This window comes from Lipophrys pholis, assembly GCF_963383615.2.
Source record: "Lipophrys pholis genome assembly, chromosome: 16".
Taxonomy (NCBI): Eukaryota; Metazoa; Chordata; class Actinopteri; order Blenniiformes; family Blenniidae; genus Lipophrys; species Lipophrys pholis.
The window spans coordinates 9,170,928-9,188,544 of record NC_137634.1 but is presented as its reverse complement, the minus strand read 5'-3'; the positions used below and the strand labels follow the sequence as shown (position 1 = coordinate 9,188,544).

The window sequence follows — 17,617 nt, the reverse complement described above, 5'->3', positions numbered from 1 at the left end:
TTACAGTCGTGCTCGCTGCACAAGGATAAAACAAACAGGAACTGTTGAATCTATTTGCGCAGATCAAGTTACAAATCATCCTCAGTCTGAGCTGCTATTGCCCGACCATGATTCAGCTCACAGTGGCCGTAGCACTTAACTCAGTCGATTATTCTAAAGAACGATTATAGGCAGGATATTTGAAACATCCAATTAGCAGTAAATTGATTATTAAAGATGACCCATTTCAACGATCCATTACTTTACAAGGAATGATTGATAAGACTGCAAAGTCATGACATAAATTATTTAAAGGTTGTTAGTGTAATAAGCTGATAAATAATTACTGAGCCACTTCCTCAAACATTTATTAATAATGAAACTATTTGTATGTCATCTGAGATTAATGATTGTTTAAGCTATGCACTCTGAAACAGAATTTATCCTTTGTTTAGGAAGATACTCAAATATTGTTCTTCGTGTTTATGAGGCCTTAGTTCTGGAAATATTCAGCCGAAATGTAGAAACGCAGGTGTACATGCTGCGAATTGAAAGCGGAAACACACAATAATACTTTGTCTGTCACAATTCCTCAACAGTGCTTTCTTAACCATGAATGCTCTTTAATTAGCCCTTTATTCTAAACATGTCTGCTTCTCATGACTGTTACTTTCAGATGGAATTGAGACAATTAAGTGAAAACCAGAAAACGAAAAGCTGATCGTTGAAGCTTCCCGTCCATATATCAAATCACCGACAAGAGTCACCAGTGTGTCATAGTACCATCAAAAAACACATTATTATTAAGGGAGAACTGACAGATATTTAAAGTCAAGTCTTCTTGGAAAAACGGCCAAAAGCTTTCAGTTCTTGCGTTTCTGGATAAATGAAAATAAATCCTGGTATCCTGTGTATCACCATAGTCCAAAGAGGGTGTGGAAATATCCAAAAGAGACATTTTGAATTATAAATGTTAATAATAGTGTCTATTAAGTTTTGGATGAGCTGATACAGTACGTCTTTTTGCTTTTTTAGTTTTGCTTAAAGTTACATGGACACAATGTTTTCCTGAAGTTTGTTCAAAGCCTGCGCCTTTCTAAAAGTGGCCGTTACAGAGTAACGTCCTGGTGAACCTTGTTCCTGATGACATACTGAGCCATCTGCTATGAAGCGCGCTCTGCTTCAGTTGGGAGAAAACAACCTTTTGCAAAGGCAGGTGGTGTTTTAATCACTTTCAATGAAATCCGAGTTGAAAATCGCTAAAACTGTGAATAGTACTTCAGTTATGTATATCGTGATGTCAAACAATAAAATAAAAAACACCAAAAATGTGTTGCAGGATTACAAAAACCTGTGTTCATGAATCTTTGAGATTCACTTGAAGAGATGTTGCTGTGTCTTTAGGTCCAAAATTATTATAATATTTTTTTTAAGTGTTAAATAATGTTCAGTTTTTGAATGATTAGAAATAACTGTCTCGGCTTTAGCTGCTGTCGCCGTTGACCTGTGGAGACTGACGCACCCTGGACTCATCAGCACTAACTAAACTGCGTCAGAGGAAAATTAGTAGCACTAAACATCTTAATGAATTACTTAATGTAAATGTATTTTTCTGTTGCCTTACAAGAGAAAACAATATCTTTAAATTCCCTGCTCTGATGAAAGAAAGTGAAAGGAGTCATTTTTGTAACTCTTCAAACTCTTAAGTCATTAATCTTGTATCTTTTGTAAGTTTCTTTTTAAAGTAGCAGTGTCGTTACATTACAGTGTCGTGTGCGAACCCAAATTTCTTTTTCACTCTGTCTTTCCGCTTCACCTGAGTTGGTTCATGACGAACAGCAGGATGTGATCGTTGTCTGCATCCAACCAGCCAACATAGGTTCATCAACACATCTTCAATTAAGTCCTTATTTTTCTTTTCAACCCTTTCATGACAAACTTCAATATGTTAACTTCTTTGCAGGTTGTAAGACAAAGTGTTTCATCTATTTTCTTGTTTATGAAGAATGTCAAGGCACAGTGAGGTCAGCAGTGGACACCGGGAATACATCCTTCTTTCTGAGGTACTCTTTTCATCACACAAGAGGCCATTTTTAAAGGGAAGTCGAACTTTATTTGCAATTCATTATGCTTCTCCGTAATCGAATAACCGCAAAAGAAGATGGTCCAACATTTTGATTAGAAAGTACTCCTCTAACTGCAGATTATGTTATTGTGCAGGTAAAACACACAAATCTGTATTTCATGATTTGTAAAACGTTTTGATAAACTCACTCACAGACGATGGATGTAGCTTAGCATTAGAGACTGCATACTTGCATGAGATAAGTAACCTTTGCAGAGGAATTAAACGGCTCCACAACTATCTGCGATGACGCGTTCAGTAATACTAAAAAGAACCGGTTACTACACCGTTAGACGGGAAACATTAGGAGTTGAACAAATAGCCAACAAGGACACTGTAGAATAAATACCATGATGGCTCCGTCTTCTCAGACCGTGACGTGTCCTTGAATGTACCAAACGGTCAACATTTGAATTGACTGCAGACCGCAGTAATGCCATGAAGTTATAGAATTAAACAACTTGTTAAGTGATAGATTACTTCTTTTCATGCAAGCTTCAGATCTCTGCAAGATCATTTTAAGCAGATTTAACAATCTGATAATCTGCCCAGGATCTCCATTTTCTGGATCATTCTTTGCAGTATTGTAAGTTCAATGTTGGTTTAAACATGCAGAATAACTGAAATGATCCTTTCAGCGAAATAATTATTTTACACAAAGCATTTGGGGCAAATACATTTTTAAATGTTTTACTTGTAAAGATCGCTTTTTTTTTCTTCCTTTTCTCAATTTGTGTGTGTGCTCAACATAACGTGTGTGTGGGGTTAGTGCACATCTTCTCTTTGGTCCCTATTTTGATCCAGTTTAGTCCTAAAAACACGTAGGTCACATTTTTCCTCATCGCCAGGGTCAGAGTCAGATTTTCTCCCTCCTGGCTGCTCGGCGTTTACAATCGACAGAGGGAGGAGGGTTTCTGCACACTGTGGGTTTCAGGGGTTGTTGTTGATGATCTGCCTGCCAAGTCCGTAGCTTGTCATGCCGGCCTGAGATGCTCCTTTATTTGTGCCCATTTGCAGACCGATGATGCTTCTGCCTTCGCTCAGTTGCTCGTCTGTGAATTCCCTCCTGTTCTCCTGTGCTTTTCTGCAAGCGGACAAAACAAAAACATCTCTCAATATCCACTCCCACTTCTAAACCCGTGTTCACCCTTCATCGTTACCCTGCTCAGACTCACTTGTGGAACCAGCTCGGGTCGCCCTTGTAATTCCCATCATCCTTTGTGACAGCCAAACTGCCAAGAGCCATCAGGGTCCTTTGCACAGCAGCCAGGTCTTTGCCTGTAGACATGCCGAGGTTCACCGTGAACAGATGACACATGAATGCACAGGAAAGATCAACCTGCTACATTCTAAAGTTATATTCTTGGACCAACCCACAGGAGGTCCGCTGTCTATCTTACCTTCAAACAGGTCCACTGTCTGGAACATGTCAGTCTTGGTAATTCCGTAGGTTTCGGCAGCTTTGAGAAAGATGGCGATTTGCTCCATCTGCTTGAACGCCATGCCGGAGGTCTTGATTGACCTGATCGGCTTGCTGGCTCCATGCAGACTGTTGATGAGCTCACACAGCACCTAGACAATGAACAGAATGAGCAGATCCTCTTTAGCGCACTGTGCATGTGTGAATTATGATGCGAAAATGTACTCGAACCAATACTCACACATCCGTCCTTGAGCCAGTTCTGGAAGCCCGTCCTGTCCGGTGCAGGCTGACCCACTCCGGGGCCACACTGTGCCATGATCCACTCCACTAGCCTCTGCTCCAGCTCCGGGTCGTATTTCTTATCGATTTTGCTCTGAACCTCACGGCTCAGACCGTATGAGGGACCTTTGTTTGCCATGTTGATTCTGTCCAAAAGAAAAGTCAGTTTTAGGCTGTCACTCCCACAGAGTGTATTCTCCCCTTTTATTTACGAATGTTGACGAGAAACAACAGTGTTCACATGCTAATCCCTGCCCTGCTCACACCCACACTCGACCTGCTGTCAGAACAAGCAGGGTTTTCAGTATTCAGTAAATGGTGGACAATAAAAAGAGAGACAAGGATATCAGTCATACACTTTTAAAAGAAAAAGAAATCAGGTTTTATGGATCTTTGATTTTTTTTTACCCAGCTTGATATAACCAAAAAATCTGATTAGAGAAATAGTTACTGTGCTCAACTCATCAGACTTTATCAAAAGGTAAGCATGCAAAGGGAACAGAAACACTGTCTAATCATATCAAGTTTTAACTGACATTTCAGTAATCTTCAAAACCTAAACATTCGATTATCAATCATTTATTGCATTCATTGTCATATAATGTTCAAAATGAATGCAGAGCGATACTCATATTTCCTTTATCCGGACCACACAAGTGCAATTATTTACCAAAGACAGTTTATGAACTGCTAAATCCATTGAGGAATTAAAAACCTGCTGTTCCCTGCAAGCAATTATGGCCGCCCCGTTTTGCTTCTTAATGCAGTTCGAGCTTCCTGTGTGCTTCGGCAGGACCGCCCCTCTCCCTGCATCCTGTTTGCTCATTGAACTGTCACTTCCTTCCCCCCTTTCTGACAAAAGTATCTATGTGTACGAAGGAGTCTAAGCAGAACAATGCAATGTTTTTTCGCTATGGCAACGGCCTTTCAGAAACACACTCCCTGCATTAAGTCAATTAAATCATGAAGCGTCGGTGTACACATTAACGGAATGCTTTTATAGATCCAAACGGACAAGACTGCCATTTCTGATATGACTCAGATAACATGGAGATAACTGATGTTAGACTTTACTTTTTCACTTTTAGGCTGAATGATTGTTGATGACAAAATTCAAGTATATTTATATACTGCACAAATGTTTTCGGAGCATGTGGAGGATAAATGTCTTCCTTATCTTTCAACATGTTTATTATTTAGTGATTTGTGCCATGCGTCTAGCCAAACGAGTATGATGCGTTTCCCAATCAGAGCAGCTCCATCTGCGGTGTCCTGGCATGCCCAGGGAACATCCAGCTGCGACAGACATCAGGACTTATCTTTCCGAGCGATGAGGAGCGGCCCTGTCGTGCAGATAACTTTCTTTGTCTGCCCAGCACTTTGAGTCATAAGACACACATGTAAACCACTAATTAAATGCACTGGCATCACATCAGGCCACTTTTATTCTGCACCAGTTCACATTTATTTATAAAGTTTTCAGACAAAAGTCTGACAGTGAACTCCAGCAAGTACAGGCTTTTCAAGTAGGGTGTGTGTGTGTGTGTGTGTGTGTGTGTGTGTGTGTGTGTGTGTGTGTGTGTGTGTGTGTGTGTATGTGCAGGTGTGTGATTGGGTGTCCTGGGAAATTATGGAGCACTGTACACTTGACAAAAAAACAAGAAAAAAACCCAGTTGGGAGCGGCCTGGTGGTTAGAAAGAACAGCTTGTAATCATAGACATAACTACAAGTCTCCCATTCCCACCTCCACCCTGCTGTGTATTGATGAGGTTACTCAGGAGATCAGTCAATACGGGAAATAAGGATCATAAAGTTATGTGGTATATTTACTAATACAGTTACTTTTATTGCCCGGTTTTGAAGCTACATATGATTCTCCTTTATATATAGTCAGTCTCTCTAATGCTTCTAAATGATCAAATTATCTTCAGTAATGTGACTGTCTGGCCATGTGTATCTCATCATTGCTGTGACTGATGAAATCTACCAGAACTTTATTCGCATTAGCATACCTTGTTAACATATTTGAGGTCAAATGCCACAACAAAACTCACCATGATTCTTCCATCTCAGACCTGAAATAGTATAAAATTGTTGGTTTTGTTTGTCCTGCTCTCATTCATTCAAAATCTTTGCACATTGGCGGGTTTCTGAGCTTCTCCCATGTGCTACTAGATTGTTCGACATTTGACCCCAACGAAACTCCAGTTTAAGTTTCCATTCGTCTTTCGTCGCCTTGCCCGGCCAATTTCTTGAACTTTCATATCACGATGACTTGCAGTCATCCGTTTCAAGCTATTTTGTAACCTTCTTGCGACAGAGCTGTATAGCACAGCATCACCAACTCACTTCTGAAACCTGTGTTGTCTTTGCCCTCCGCAGTCGTTTCTGATTTAGTGCTCTGCATTCGTGTATCTTATCTCCACCGATAGTGAACAATACAAAGAGTGACAGTCACCTTAATAAACTTTGGAATGACCCTGAAATCAGACGACACATGTGACAATGAGACAATGAGAATCACTGCTGTGTCTTGAACCGACAGCCTGTTGTTCATTGCTTGTATTGAACAAGGACGTGACATAAATTGTCACAAAATAACGATAAGAAGGCTCAACCTGTTAACAATCTGTGAATCTGTTGGGCCTCACATGCCGTGAGCACAGGCAGATAGTGGTCAGAGGACTGTTGGGAAGGATTTTATAATGCAAGAGTTTACAAGCTTGTTCTGGACAAATCTAACTAAAAGTTTAATCATTAACTCAGAGTTTGGAATGAGTACGAAGAAGAATGCAGGAGGGACAGAGGAACGGAGCAAAGGGTGGCTTGTAGTATATCTTATACGTTTCCCTGTTTCCTGTGCAGATGTGACCACAAGTTCCACAAAGAAATCCTGTCTGCCAGCCAGACTGAGATTGATGACAAAACAAAGAGTACCAGAGGAAAGAAACGAAGAGAACCGGAGCATTTGCTTACTTTGTGTGGTAGCTTCCAGGTAAGTCCGGCACGCGTTGGCTTGTGTCGCAGTAGTCCGCTCTTCTTCTTCTTCCTCCACAACTCAGTGCAGAGTGAACAGTACAGGGCTGCCAGTAGAAATACAGCAAACACCCTCGTCTCGAATATGTGACTTCACCACATTCAACAGAAAGAGGGAGCAAGAGAGAGAGAGATACGCCTTCAGGTCCTCTTATTTCACTGCATGTCCCGCCCATACGCCCGTTCTCTTTTTCCCCACTCAAATTGTAATTCCTTATTTAGGAGAAGGCCGGGAAGGAAAAACAGGACATGTGACTCGAGAGTTTGGTGTGGTCACTGAAAAGAATTCTCCAAATTTCTCCCTCCACCGCTGCAGAACAAGACGGGATTAGGAGGGAAAGAGGGGGAGGTATGGATGATAAAATCCTGGAGAATAGCCGGGTTTAATAGAGCACAGGAAGGCAGTTACAGTAATTAGTGAGCAGTGAAGCACATGCAGGAGAATATTTTATGGCTTTATTCAAACGGGTGGTGTTTGAGCGGTGTTCAGATCAGCCTGAAACCGAAAGAGACAGCAGGCAGCTGTGGAATGTGAATCCCCTCCTCTCTGTTGAGTTCAGGACTCCACGAAGAGGAAATAGAGGCAAGAGGTTATGTATCACTACATTTTTCTCCCCCGACTGCCCACAATGCAAATCCTAATAACTGAAGCCAGCTCTTGTCCCTGTGCGTGGTTTCAATAGACTGGCTGCAAGCAGTTCATACGACAAGAAGAGACATTCCCTCCGAGACATTCCACCCTGGTCTGGCGCTTCGAGAGCAACAAGTCTGAGCCTGACGGGCCTTTAACCTGCAAGAATGACATCACATGTGATAACACTGACACACTGGCAGTATGTGACTGAACCCATCAGTTATGTATACGTATGTCGGTGTTGGGAAATGCTGGAACATGTTTGTGTAGTCAGAGATGCCTGTCATTTCTTATGATTGATTTTCAGTCACACCCAAACAGTTCACCGATGCTTAGGAAGCTCAGAGGTTTTATTAGGCACAGTGACGTTTCCTCTCGCCTGTGCAAAAAAGAAAAAAAGTTCAACTCCTGCCAACTGTACTTCCAGCTCTCATGACTTTCACTCTTTGTTTGAGTTTGGCTTAACTTTCGTAACAAGTAGATGTCAGACCATGTTCAGATCACCAAGTGAGGGAAAACAGTCCCTTGTAATGAAGGTTTAATCTGCTGAGCTTTGCTTATAGGTAAACAAAAGTGGGAACTGAGAGTGTCGTCCCTGTTTTTCCTGTGTTGAAGGTTTCACATACTGTAACTTTATTGTGCTTCCTCATCGACATGGGAGAAGATACTATCATAGAGCCACCCAGAGCATTACGTGGGATACTTTTTTAAAGCTAAAGGCTAAAAAAAACAAAAACTGATTGAAAAACTATTTTAACTAAGTTGGAGCCTCCAGCATTGGCACTTCATGAATGTGTGGACTTATGCCAACTTTAAAGGTACTTGAAAGGTTGAATGACAGGTTTTCCAACAAATCTGTAAATGGGGAAAATGCACAAACGTGAAAAATTCCACACACGGGTGAGCTCTGAGCAAACACACTCAGTGACTCTTTCTCACCACCATGGTAACAACTTGTATTGTGCTGTTTTTATGCACTGCGTTTTCACACTGCAGATTGAATCCAGCATCAGTCCTGAAACTGTCATGATGATGTCAAGTCAGTCATGACATTTTTTACTGAAATTACTTAATGCATACTGGATGTGTTTGCTGCGTTTGCTGCCCCGGTGGTGTCTGTACAGGCTGTTTCTGCACAACAGCAACATCTGGTGGCAAAGGGTAAATAGTATCGCCTTATTGTTTCTTCCTCTGCAAAGGCACCAAAAGCTTAAAAACAGCATTATATTCCAACCAGAAACATCCTAAGATTTTCTTCAAATGAGAGAGATTTGATAAACCGTGCTCTCCATGGTTAACCTTGTACTGAGGACAAGCGTAATTGTATTTAATTGCAAGTAGATGAACACACTGCTGGGTGTTGAAAATCGTGCTGAGAGCTGCTAATTGAAAAAAGCTGCCCGGTGGACCCAACACTGTGATGTCGTCCAGGTATAAAATCTGCAAGCACTTACACCCCCCCCCCCCCCCCCCCCCCCCCCCCCCCCCACACACACACACACACACACACACACACACACACACACTCACACACACACAAGTTTTTGTTCTCTCCAGCCTGAGATCGAGATAATTTAGGCAAACACCTACATTCAGTGAAAAACAAACGGATGAAGAAACAGGATGTTCCTAAACATCTTTCTTGGCTGTCGATTTTAAAGAAACAATGTGGCGTAATCACTGGTCTGATGTGAATAGATGAAGAATAAGTGTCACAGTTTTGTTTGTTTTTTTGGGGGGGTTTTTTCGATTTCCTGACATCCTCACCATCATGAGCTTACACGTTCAAACATACTGAAGAGATGGCTGTTGTGAGCATAGCTGATCACATTTTACTGGAAGCCAGACAGTTGCTCACACGGCTGCAGGCTCATAAGTTTCATGCTATAACGGAACAAATTGCATGTATAAAACTATGTGACTGTAGTAATGTGCCCTGAAGAGTGTGTGTCCTCTGGTTGACTCCGTTTTGCAACAGCAGAAGAAGACTGAGACAAAATATTGTCAGAAATCACATTTTCAGGGTGAAAAAGTGTTTTACTTTTTAATAATAACACAAAAATTTCACTTTTGGATGCCATCCAAAGATGCTGCCTGTTCTTTTAACCTTTGGTGATGTTTTAGCACCACTCATTGTATTGGACCTTCATTATGTTTGCATATTTCTGTAATGGCTTCTGTGGCTAAACGCCAGCTTGAAACTAATGCAGACATGATTATATACACTTCATCTGCTCACAAGTAAGTCTCTGCAAACTGAGGTCAAGGACAGATGGAAATATTTATTTTTCTTACAAAAGACAAACTTATCGTGACGATATTTAATGCACCAAATGGACTAGTGTGTTTTTATCATGAGTATCCATCAGATTGAATGACCTTGCTCACCATGTGAAGCTCACAATTACATGCACTGTCATATTAATGAACAGAAAATGCTCGAAGCGAGTGTGCAAGATCTTTTCATTGAGACATTTTATCCACAGAGCCGCAGGAGGTGTGATGTCAAATTATGAGGCTGAATAAGGAAGAGCAGATTAGGACTGCAGGTGGTCCGGCGGTGCCTGATCCTCGAGGACAAAACACCAGTTAGGCAGCGGGGAGCATTTGTTTAAATTACAGTCAATACAAATGCAGTCTGCGCTGCAGAGCCAGGTGACCACACTGCAAGAGTGGTTTTAAATACTGTGCCATTTCAGCGATGAGATGAATAATGTTTAACCGGTTTGACCCCCTACATATGGCAGAAACACTGTTAACATGCTTGATGACTTTATTATTCCCTAATGACACCAGGGATTTTACATGTTTATCATACACAAGAGCTGCAGTATATAATTTGGTCCTCTTGGAGGTGCTGTGTGATCTTACCCGCTGCACATATTCACTCTGCTGACACTCTCTCCGAACTGTGACCCCTAAATGTCCATATAAATCTTTTGCTCTCCACCTCCTCCCTGTAATAATGCTGTGAGACGGGAACCAGTTGTGCAGAAAATAATTGCCTTACAATGGATATGTTGAAGGTGGAGATGTGGTGTGGTAGTTTCTCACAGCTGAAATCTCTTGTTTACATTAAAATCAGATGATTGCAGCCTCTCTTCAGGAACATTCGCCTGCATTCCTGTAGGTTCTGGGAAATTCTCATGCGTCAACAAAACGTCTTACCTGCACTTTGATCGTCTGTATTCTGACTTTCTGACTGCGTTGCACAGCGCTGATGGATGCCAACTGCATGCTATCATGGCGCAATTGCAAAATAAGATTAGACTTAGACTTAATTTATGTGACCTCTGTTTATTGATCCAGAAGGCAGAGGCAGAGGTGCTTAAGTGGGGGATGGGTGCTGAGGGAGAAATTGCCAGCAAAAGGTTCATGAGCAGCCCTGCGCGTACAAATGGTCTTCAGTGCCGCCATGAGGCAAACACAGACCTCAGCGGTCTTGCTGACTGTTGTATCATCAGGCAAAAATGTGAGCTAAACAATACGAGGAGTGCGCCAAGCTTTGCACCAGTGTGAAAAACAAAAGGACTTTTCCATTTTCTTTTTGAAGTGAATCATATAGAGAGAGAGAGAGAGAGAGAGAGAGAGAGAGAGAGAGAGAGAGAGAGAGAGAGAGAGAGAGAGAGAGAGAGAGAGAGAGAGAAGAAGAATTTCTTATAATGACAACAAATATAATCTAGTCTCTCTATATATAGGCATGTGAAAAAGTAAGTACAGCCTATTCCCTGACATATCTGGACAATTAAACATGTGATGCTTCCCAAAATGATCCGGTCAATAAATGTCCCCAACAAGTCAGTTAAAAATAGAAATTTGAGGACATTCAAAGATTGGTTGAGGGGTTAGAGAAAGTATCTTTTAACATGCAGTCATGTTTTAAAGAGCAAATTTAGAGAAAGTCCAAAAACATTATGAAGGAAGCAAACTAAAGGCCTCAGACTAGATGCCAATGGCAAAGAGAGTCTCTTTCAATTACACCTCTTTCATTAAGGCTTGCCACAAGGTGGCGCAGTGTTTAGCGCGCTCGCCTCACAGCCAGGAGGTCGTGGATTCAAGTATGACCTGGAGCCTTTCTGCGTGGAGTTTGCGTGTTCTCCCCATGTGTCCCAATATAGAACTTTTTACAAACACTAATAACAGATTTTATGTTGATGCCATGAGGACGACAGAGTTGACAAATGCTGCTTAATGTTTGCATATAGCCTGAATTTATGGCTACAGTGGCTTCCTGAAGTCCCATTGAAAGGATTCAGAGAGCCTAAGTAGGCTTTGTAAAGATAATGTGAGGGATGTGATGTCGTATGTTAATCTTCAGCTGGTCTGATTTTACTTTGTGTCTCCAGAGAGAACATGTCACTTGATTTGGTGGGAAGTGGTCGAGGAGCAGTACGTTTCAGTATTACTGTGTTATTATGTATGCTCACATTGAGAGCAGCCAATTGAGAAGGATTAAACATCCGAGTAAGATGCACTGTGGTTGCCTCCCTTAGAGATCAGGGTACATCCATCTCGGACTAGGCCACCCTGGACCCACTGGACAGATATAATCAGGAGGGATATAGGGGGTCACTGGGGACATGAGTAAAGTCTTCATGGACTATTTTTGGAGTCCTATAAGTTTATCACCTGCTACACTGTGCAAAGTGGATTTCGACAACCATAAATTTGACAGTCCCTCTCCAATGAATTGAAGGTGACAACCACATGGCATACACAATAATAACAATGTCATTACAAATAAATGATGCTATCAAAGAGCCAAGCAATTGCCCTGGTGGCATTTATGTGTAGGAGAAAAGCTTGTTATGAATTATGGAAATAAATGAAGAACGATGACTTGTTTCTGCATTTGGCCTCTTTGGGAATCTGCTGGCTCTTGTTTTGATGTTAGTAGCTGTAGATTATAGCAGCTCAGTGCGGTGAGGTGTCAGTCGTGAATATTCTGACACTGTCAGGGGATTATCTCAGGCTGTCTCTGCTCACTTACATAAACTGCTTTAAATATACACAAGACTACAAATTTTAAGCAACGATCACAGACATACTTATATCCCACGGTACGGTCACCTTAAAGATGGTGATCTGTGTCTGTTTTAGTGGCTGGGAATACTGTACATATTTGGGAATCTCATTGGGAACGATCCACTTTCCTACCAGCATTCTCAAGCTTTCACACAGACCCACAGACACAAACAGCTTTACTCAGGTAAATCCTGCTTGCAGGAGAGAGCAGGACATGCTGGAGGAATTATATCTCTGGGATGGTCTTGGTGGATGGAAGCATGATTGTTAGTTTGATGTTCTGTTAACAGTGCAGCTCCCAGAATTAACCAATATGTCATTAATCAATACATTTTCGATGTCATAGAACTCGTAGCTCTCCCCCAAAAAACTTTTTACTTTTCCAAAACAAAAGCCTTGAAGTCCAATTCAGACATACTGCAGAAATGGCTGAGGAGTTATTTTTGAAACATACCCCAAATCTGTCCCTCACACAGTTTGTTAATCTGGTTAGATGCCAGAACTGTCATGATTGGGCCGAGATGGGTGAAGGCGAATAGCTTTTCTGCTTCAAATATTATAATCAGACAAAGAATGAATCCTGTGTGCTCCATGGATAGGATGTTTCGAGGATTATCAGCTGGGGGAGAGAGGCGAGTTGAGATGTCAAGCTAGTGATGACAGGGTTATGAAAAGAGGAAACAGAAGCCGGAGAACTCTAGGGAGAATAGATTTTTGTCAGCAGTCTTTCTGAGAAAGAAAGACAGAAAATCCTTCTTGATGGGCGAAAAGGGGAAAGGTCTGAGTCAAAGTCTGCAAGTAGAAAGGATAAGGAAAGGGATTTCTTGCAGCAAAGAAGGTACGAAATTCCTCTCAGTATCTTTGACATATGTAAACAAGGATAAAAACAAATACTGAAGGAAAAGAGAATAACTGGAATAAATGTTGATTTCTGGTAAGATTCAGATGGATGAGGTTGTGCTGGTCTACATGAGTGAGGACAGAGAAGGTCAGACGAAGGCAGGAGGGCAGAGAGAAATGTGGAGGTGGATGAAGCATTGGAAAGAAAGAGGAAGGAGTCAGGTGGAGGAGGAGAGGACCAGATGGAGACAGAGAGAGAGAGAGAGAGAGACCAGAGAGTCTGTGCCAAGCGGGGAAATCGCTGAAGGAGACCGAGTGGCTTCCAGAGATCAGAATAGAGACTGACACAAATTGATGGCCTGAGACATTAAAAGACAAGAAGTGGAGCAGACTCCCAAAGAGCCAACTCTAATTCCATCTTCATGAATGAGTGACAAGGCAGAGAGGGAGAAATAGAAGGAACAGGGGAGGAATAATGGAACGATGCCACCCCTAATGCTGTTTTATCACTTGGATGATGATGATTCAGCTGGAGAGAGTAGGCTGCAGATCATGTAATTATGACTGTGTTCACATTGATAACAGACGGGGAGGGGAATCTATGTATTTTTCTAAATGACATGTCTGCTCAGAAGATTGAAGGTCACATAAAGCCTCAGACTTTCTGTGCCATGGCCACCTTGTATTGCTATACCTGTTGGGATTTACAAAGACTTAGACTGGGAGGCCCACACAGATCGCAGGTCTGCAAAAATAGAATAAAAGATAACACAAACCCCCCCCATTCTTTCCTTGCTCTCCAGTCATTAATAATTAAACAAAAGACAAAAGTAGTAGATGGATAATTTACGAGGTGATAAATATACAGCACAGAAAAAAAGAGTGTGCATCAAAAAAGTACAATCAAAGCGATTCAATCAGAAGAGGAAATAGTGAAGTCAGCCAGGCAGCACTCTGAGGCATGTTTGTGGAAAGTGTAAGAAAAGGATCTACTGATTCTGACTCACAATACTGCAGGGCAGCAGTTTGGAGAGTAAATGAGAGCCGTTAAGCCTCTTTATGATGAATCAGGGTGAGCGAGTCGGTGCTTTACCTTGTAAAATGCTCTGCGATCACCACAGCAACGTGAAGGCAGCATAGAATGACGTTTACTGTATGTCTTAGTGATTTGTGCATTTTCTTTTATTTCTTGCCAGGTTTGAATTGGATTTTAGGGACATTACAATATTCTGATACTTCAGAATAAAAAGCTCACCTTCTATCACCTTCAGATTTGATAACAAGTGTATGAAGTGTATAGTATAGTCCAGAATTTTAGAGCATACCTTCACAAAACGCATTCCTGAATTTTTTCTGAACTTTTTTGCTTATGTTTGAGGACGTTTTGTCACATATTTGCTGATTTTGAGCTTTTTTTCTAGGTTGCTTGCTGTCCTCTTGCAGTAAACTTGCAGTGTTCATGATTGCTCGGTGCTGTCAGTCATCTATTTGCGCGCTTTAATGCATGAGCTAGCAGGTAAGATGAACTGAAGTTAATGCAAATGTGCATCATTCCTTAAGAGCTGCAGTGAGCACTGGCTCGTATGTATGTTGGCTGAGAGCTCCTGTCATAGCGCCACTCACTACAGCGTTACAATATTTTGGAACTAGGAAAGAATTTATTTTCATGCTCTCTTTTTCACTTTCAGTAATTTGCAAAATATGTTATTTCTTCTTTCTACGTCATGATTTGAGGTTCTCATAGCTAAACAGTGAGCAATTACCTGAGCTCCTTACCTGATCTGGAGGTTATGCAGCTGCAGCTGGAGCGCTGGAGAAATAAGCATGGCACAGCATGTTTCTAACTTTTCCCACGTTTAAGTGTGAACTTGAGTGTTTTTTCTGCAGGTTCTGATTCTGAGGAGCCACAGTAGATATGGTGCAGTGCTGTTTCTGCCCTTTACTGCTGGAGTCTCTGTGGGGCTTAACATCATTACTGCCCTCCTGTCGCCACAGCAACCGTCCTGGTTACATCCTCAGGAAAGCTTTTATTTAGGCATTTGTCGGCTCTGCATGCGTGCGCAGGTGTGTGTGTGTGTGTGTGTGTGTGTGTGTGTGTGTGTGTGTGTGTGTGTGTGTGCGTTAATGTTTAGCTCTTGTTTATCTAAATGTATATCACACAACCGGGAGTCAATCACAGCAAACCGCATGTCAGTAAGAACACAGCGTGGCCCTTAAGTGAATGAATAACCACCACATTCAATATTCTACATCCTATCAGACAATCAACTTTATTAACACTCCTCTCCATTACCCTTGTCCCTCTTCCTCTGGTCCTACCAGGCTTTTAGTATTTCCCAGGACGTGGCTTCATGCCGCCTGCACTGACGGAAGGTTTAATAACACTAAAAGGTTCACCACCCCCACACCTCTCTCTCCTCTCCCTCAGTAACCTTCCTCATTACTGAAATTATCAGGTTCAATCTAATAACTTAGCTGAGTCACAAGGAGCACGAGAAACAATAGAGTGAATATTTTTCCCATGGAAACATTGAGGCGCTCACAATGGGAACTTCTGTCTTGTTTTGTGGCCCATGCTCTCCTCTCAGGAGTCTTATATCATGGAAGTGAACAGATTAAAAATCTATAATTCATCCTGAGGAACCACAGAGTCTGCAGATGTTATCTCTCAGAGATGTATCATTTCTCAGTGCTGAATAATAAATGTTAAAGCAGGTTTTGAATCTGTGCAACTGGAGGTTCTGCATTGTATTCAGCATGTGCTCGATGACGGATATGCAGTTTGGATGTATCCTACAGCTTACATTTTACTATAACACCACTCGGATGTGTGGCGGATAGTAAATGTCTATGTATTGGGTGAGTGATGGTTCCATGGCTATGGAGCATTTTTAAAGCACTGCCTAACAGGATTGTTAAAATACACTAACTAGAGATTAAATCTAATGCTTATTTTATTAAAAGGCAAATTAAATAAATTGAATACAAATTTAAAAGTAGTTAACTCAAAGTACATCATATGATACACTGTAGTGAACAATTATAAGTGTAGGTGATATGACAGTTGGAGCACTATATATAAGAACTTATCCTCCTGACTTCAAGCTCATTTACTTAAAAAAAAAGACTCTTTCCAGCCCAGGTTTGATAATGCTTGTTATTCCCTACGGTGCCTGACAGCCATTAACAACGGATTATCTTTATATGAAATTCCCTAGGAAGTGCAGCGTCAACCAAAATGTGTTTCGTTGCATGAGATAAAAGTATGTGCAGTGTGTAATCTTAGTTAAGTGCATTTCACTCCCCACTCCCTCGTGAGACGTGTGCGAGTGAGCAGCCCCTGCTTCACTTGAATTTGAAAATACATGAATTTGATGTGTGTTATCCGGTCTGCTGGAAAGGGAGATGAATTTTATCCCCTTCGCAATGAAAAATAACTGAGTAAAAGAGGGGGTGTGTGGCGTTATATCCCACACTGAGAAATTACACCATGGTGCATTTGTCGTGATGGTATATTCCTATGCTGATGTATGCGATGCAGTGTTGTGGAGTTTCTGTGTAATTTAACTTACCTTGTAACATCTGCATCAAAGGTAAAATGGCAACAATTCGTTGTTATTATCACATCTTTGTTAAACACAACACAACCAAAATCACTGCATAATAATTTATTCACATATTTGTTTTCACATACTATATATTTATATAATTATTGCTGCAATTGTGGCGCCTTTCAGGTATTCACTTCCAGTATTCCCATAATGATATTCTATGTTCATATCTCTTTATATTTTTCATCTTCATGCATGCTGAGTATTACATTTCACAGGAGCAGGATGCAAATAAATAAAACGGTCTCTTCTTAAAGTTACATGTCATAGTCTATCCATTCTATTTATGCTTCAGTAACATGCCTTTTTCAAAGTCCATGAAGGGGAAAACACTTCTCGGAACATATAGTCTCCATTAGGGTGTAGGCATAACAAAGAGCACATTATTAATACATATTTTTAAAGCTGGCAATCTATGATTAATCGTCATAACCACCCAAACCCTCTTGTTCTCCCACCCATGTAAAAGCCTACCTATACCGCATAAGGAAAAGGCTAAGTTGTAATTATTACATTTCATCTATGTACAGTAACTTTGAAATATGGCACCAAATCTGCTTGTGAAAAAAAGCTTGAGGTTACACGTAAAATATTAGTGACTACAATACTTTTCCAGTTCAACTGATAAAGTCAGTATTTTCATTCATAAGCTCTCAACTGCAAT

General features: G+C 41.2%; 1 protein-coding gene across 1 annotated transcript; it reads right to left on the bottom strand.

The window, feature by feature from the left end:
• Nucleotides 1-2,767: 2,767 nt before the first annotated feature.
• LOC308121591 (transgelin-like) lies at nt 2,768-6,950 on the bottom strand. The gene is made up of 5 exons (XM_080482904.1): nt 6,784-6,950; nt 3,766-3,952; nt 3,505-3,676; nt 3,280-3,382; nt 2,768-3,188 (listed from the first exon to the last, which is right to left on the bottom strand). Exons 2-5 carry the CDS (start codon nt 3,943-3,945, stop codon nt 3,035-3,037), a joined length of 609 nt encoding a protein of 202 aa, XP_080339030.1. The 5' UTR covers nt 3,946-3,952; nt 6,784-6,950; the 3' UTR covers nt 2,768-3,034.
• Nucleotides 6,951-17,617: the final 10,667 nt, after the last annotated feature.

What these genes read in the sequence shown, in the direction of transcription:
- LOC308121591 (XM_080482904.1), bottom strand. Translation starts at nt 3,945, where the DNA reads ATGGCAAACAAAGGTCCCTCATACGGTCTGAGCCGTGAGGTTCAGAGC. An exon ending in ACTGGCTCAAGGACGGATGT is followed by an intron (nt 3,677 to 3,765) that starts GTGAGTATTGGT and finishes TTCATTGTCTAG; the next exon opens with GTGCTGTGTGAGCTCATCAA. An exon ending in GACCCGAGCTGGTTCCACAA is followed by an intron (nt 3,189 to 3,279) that starts GTGAGTCTGAGC and finishes GTCCGCTTGCAG; the next exon opens with AAAAGCACAGGAGAACAGGA.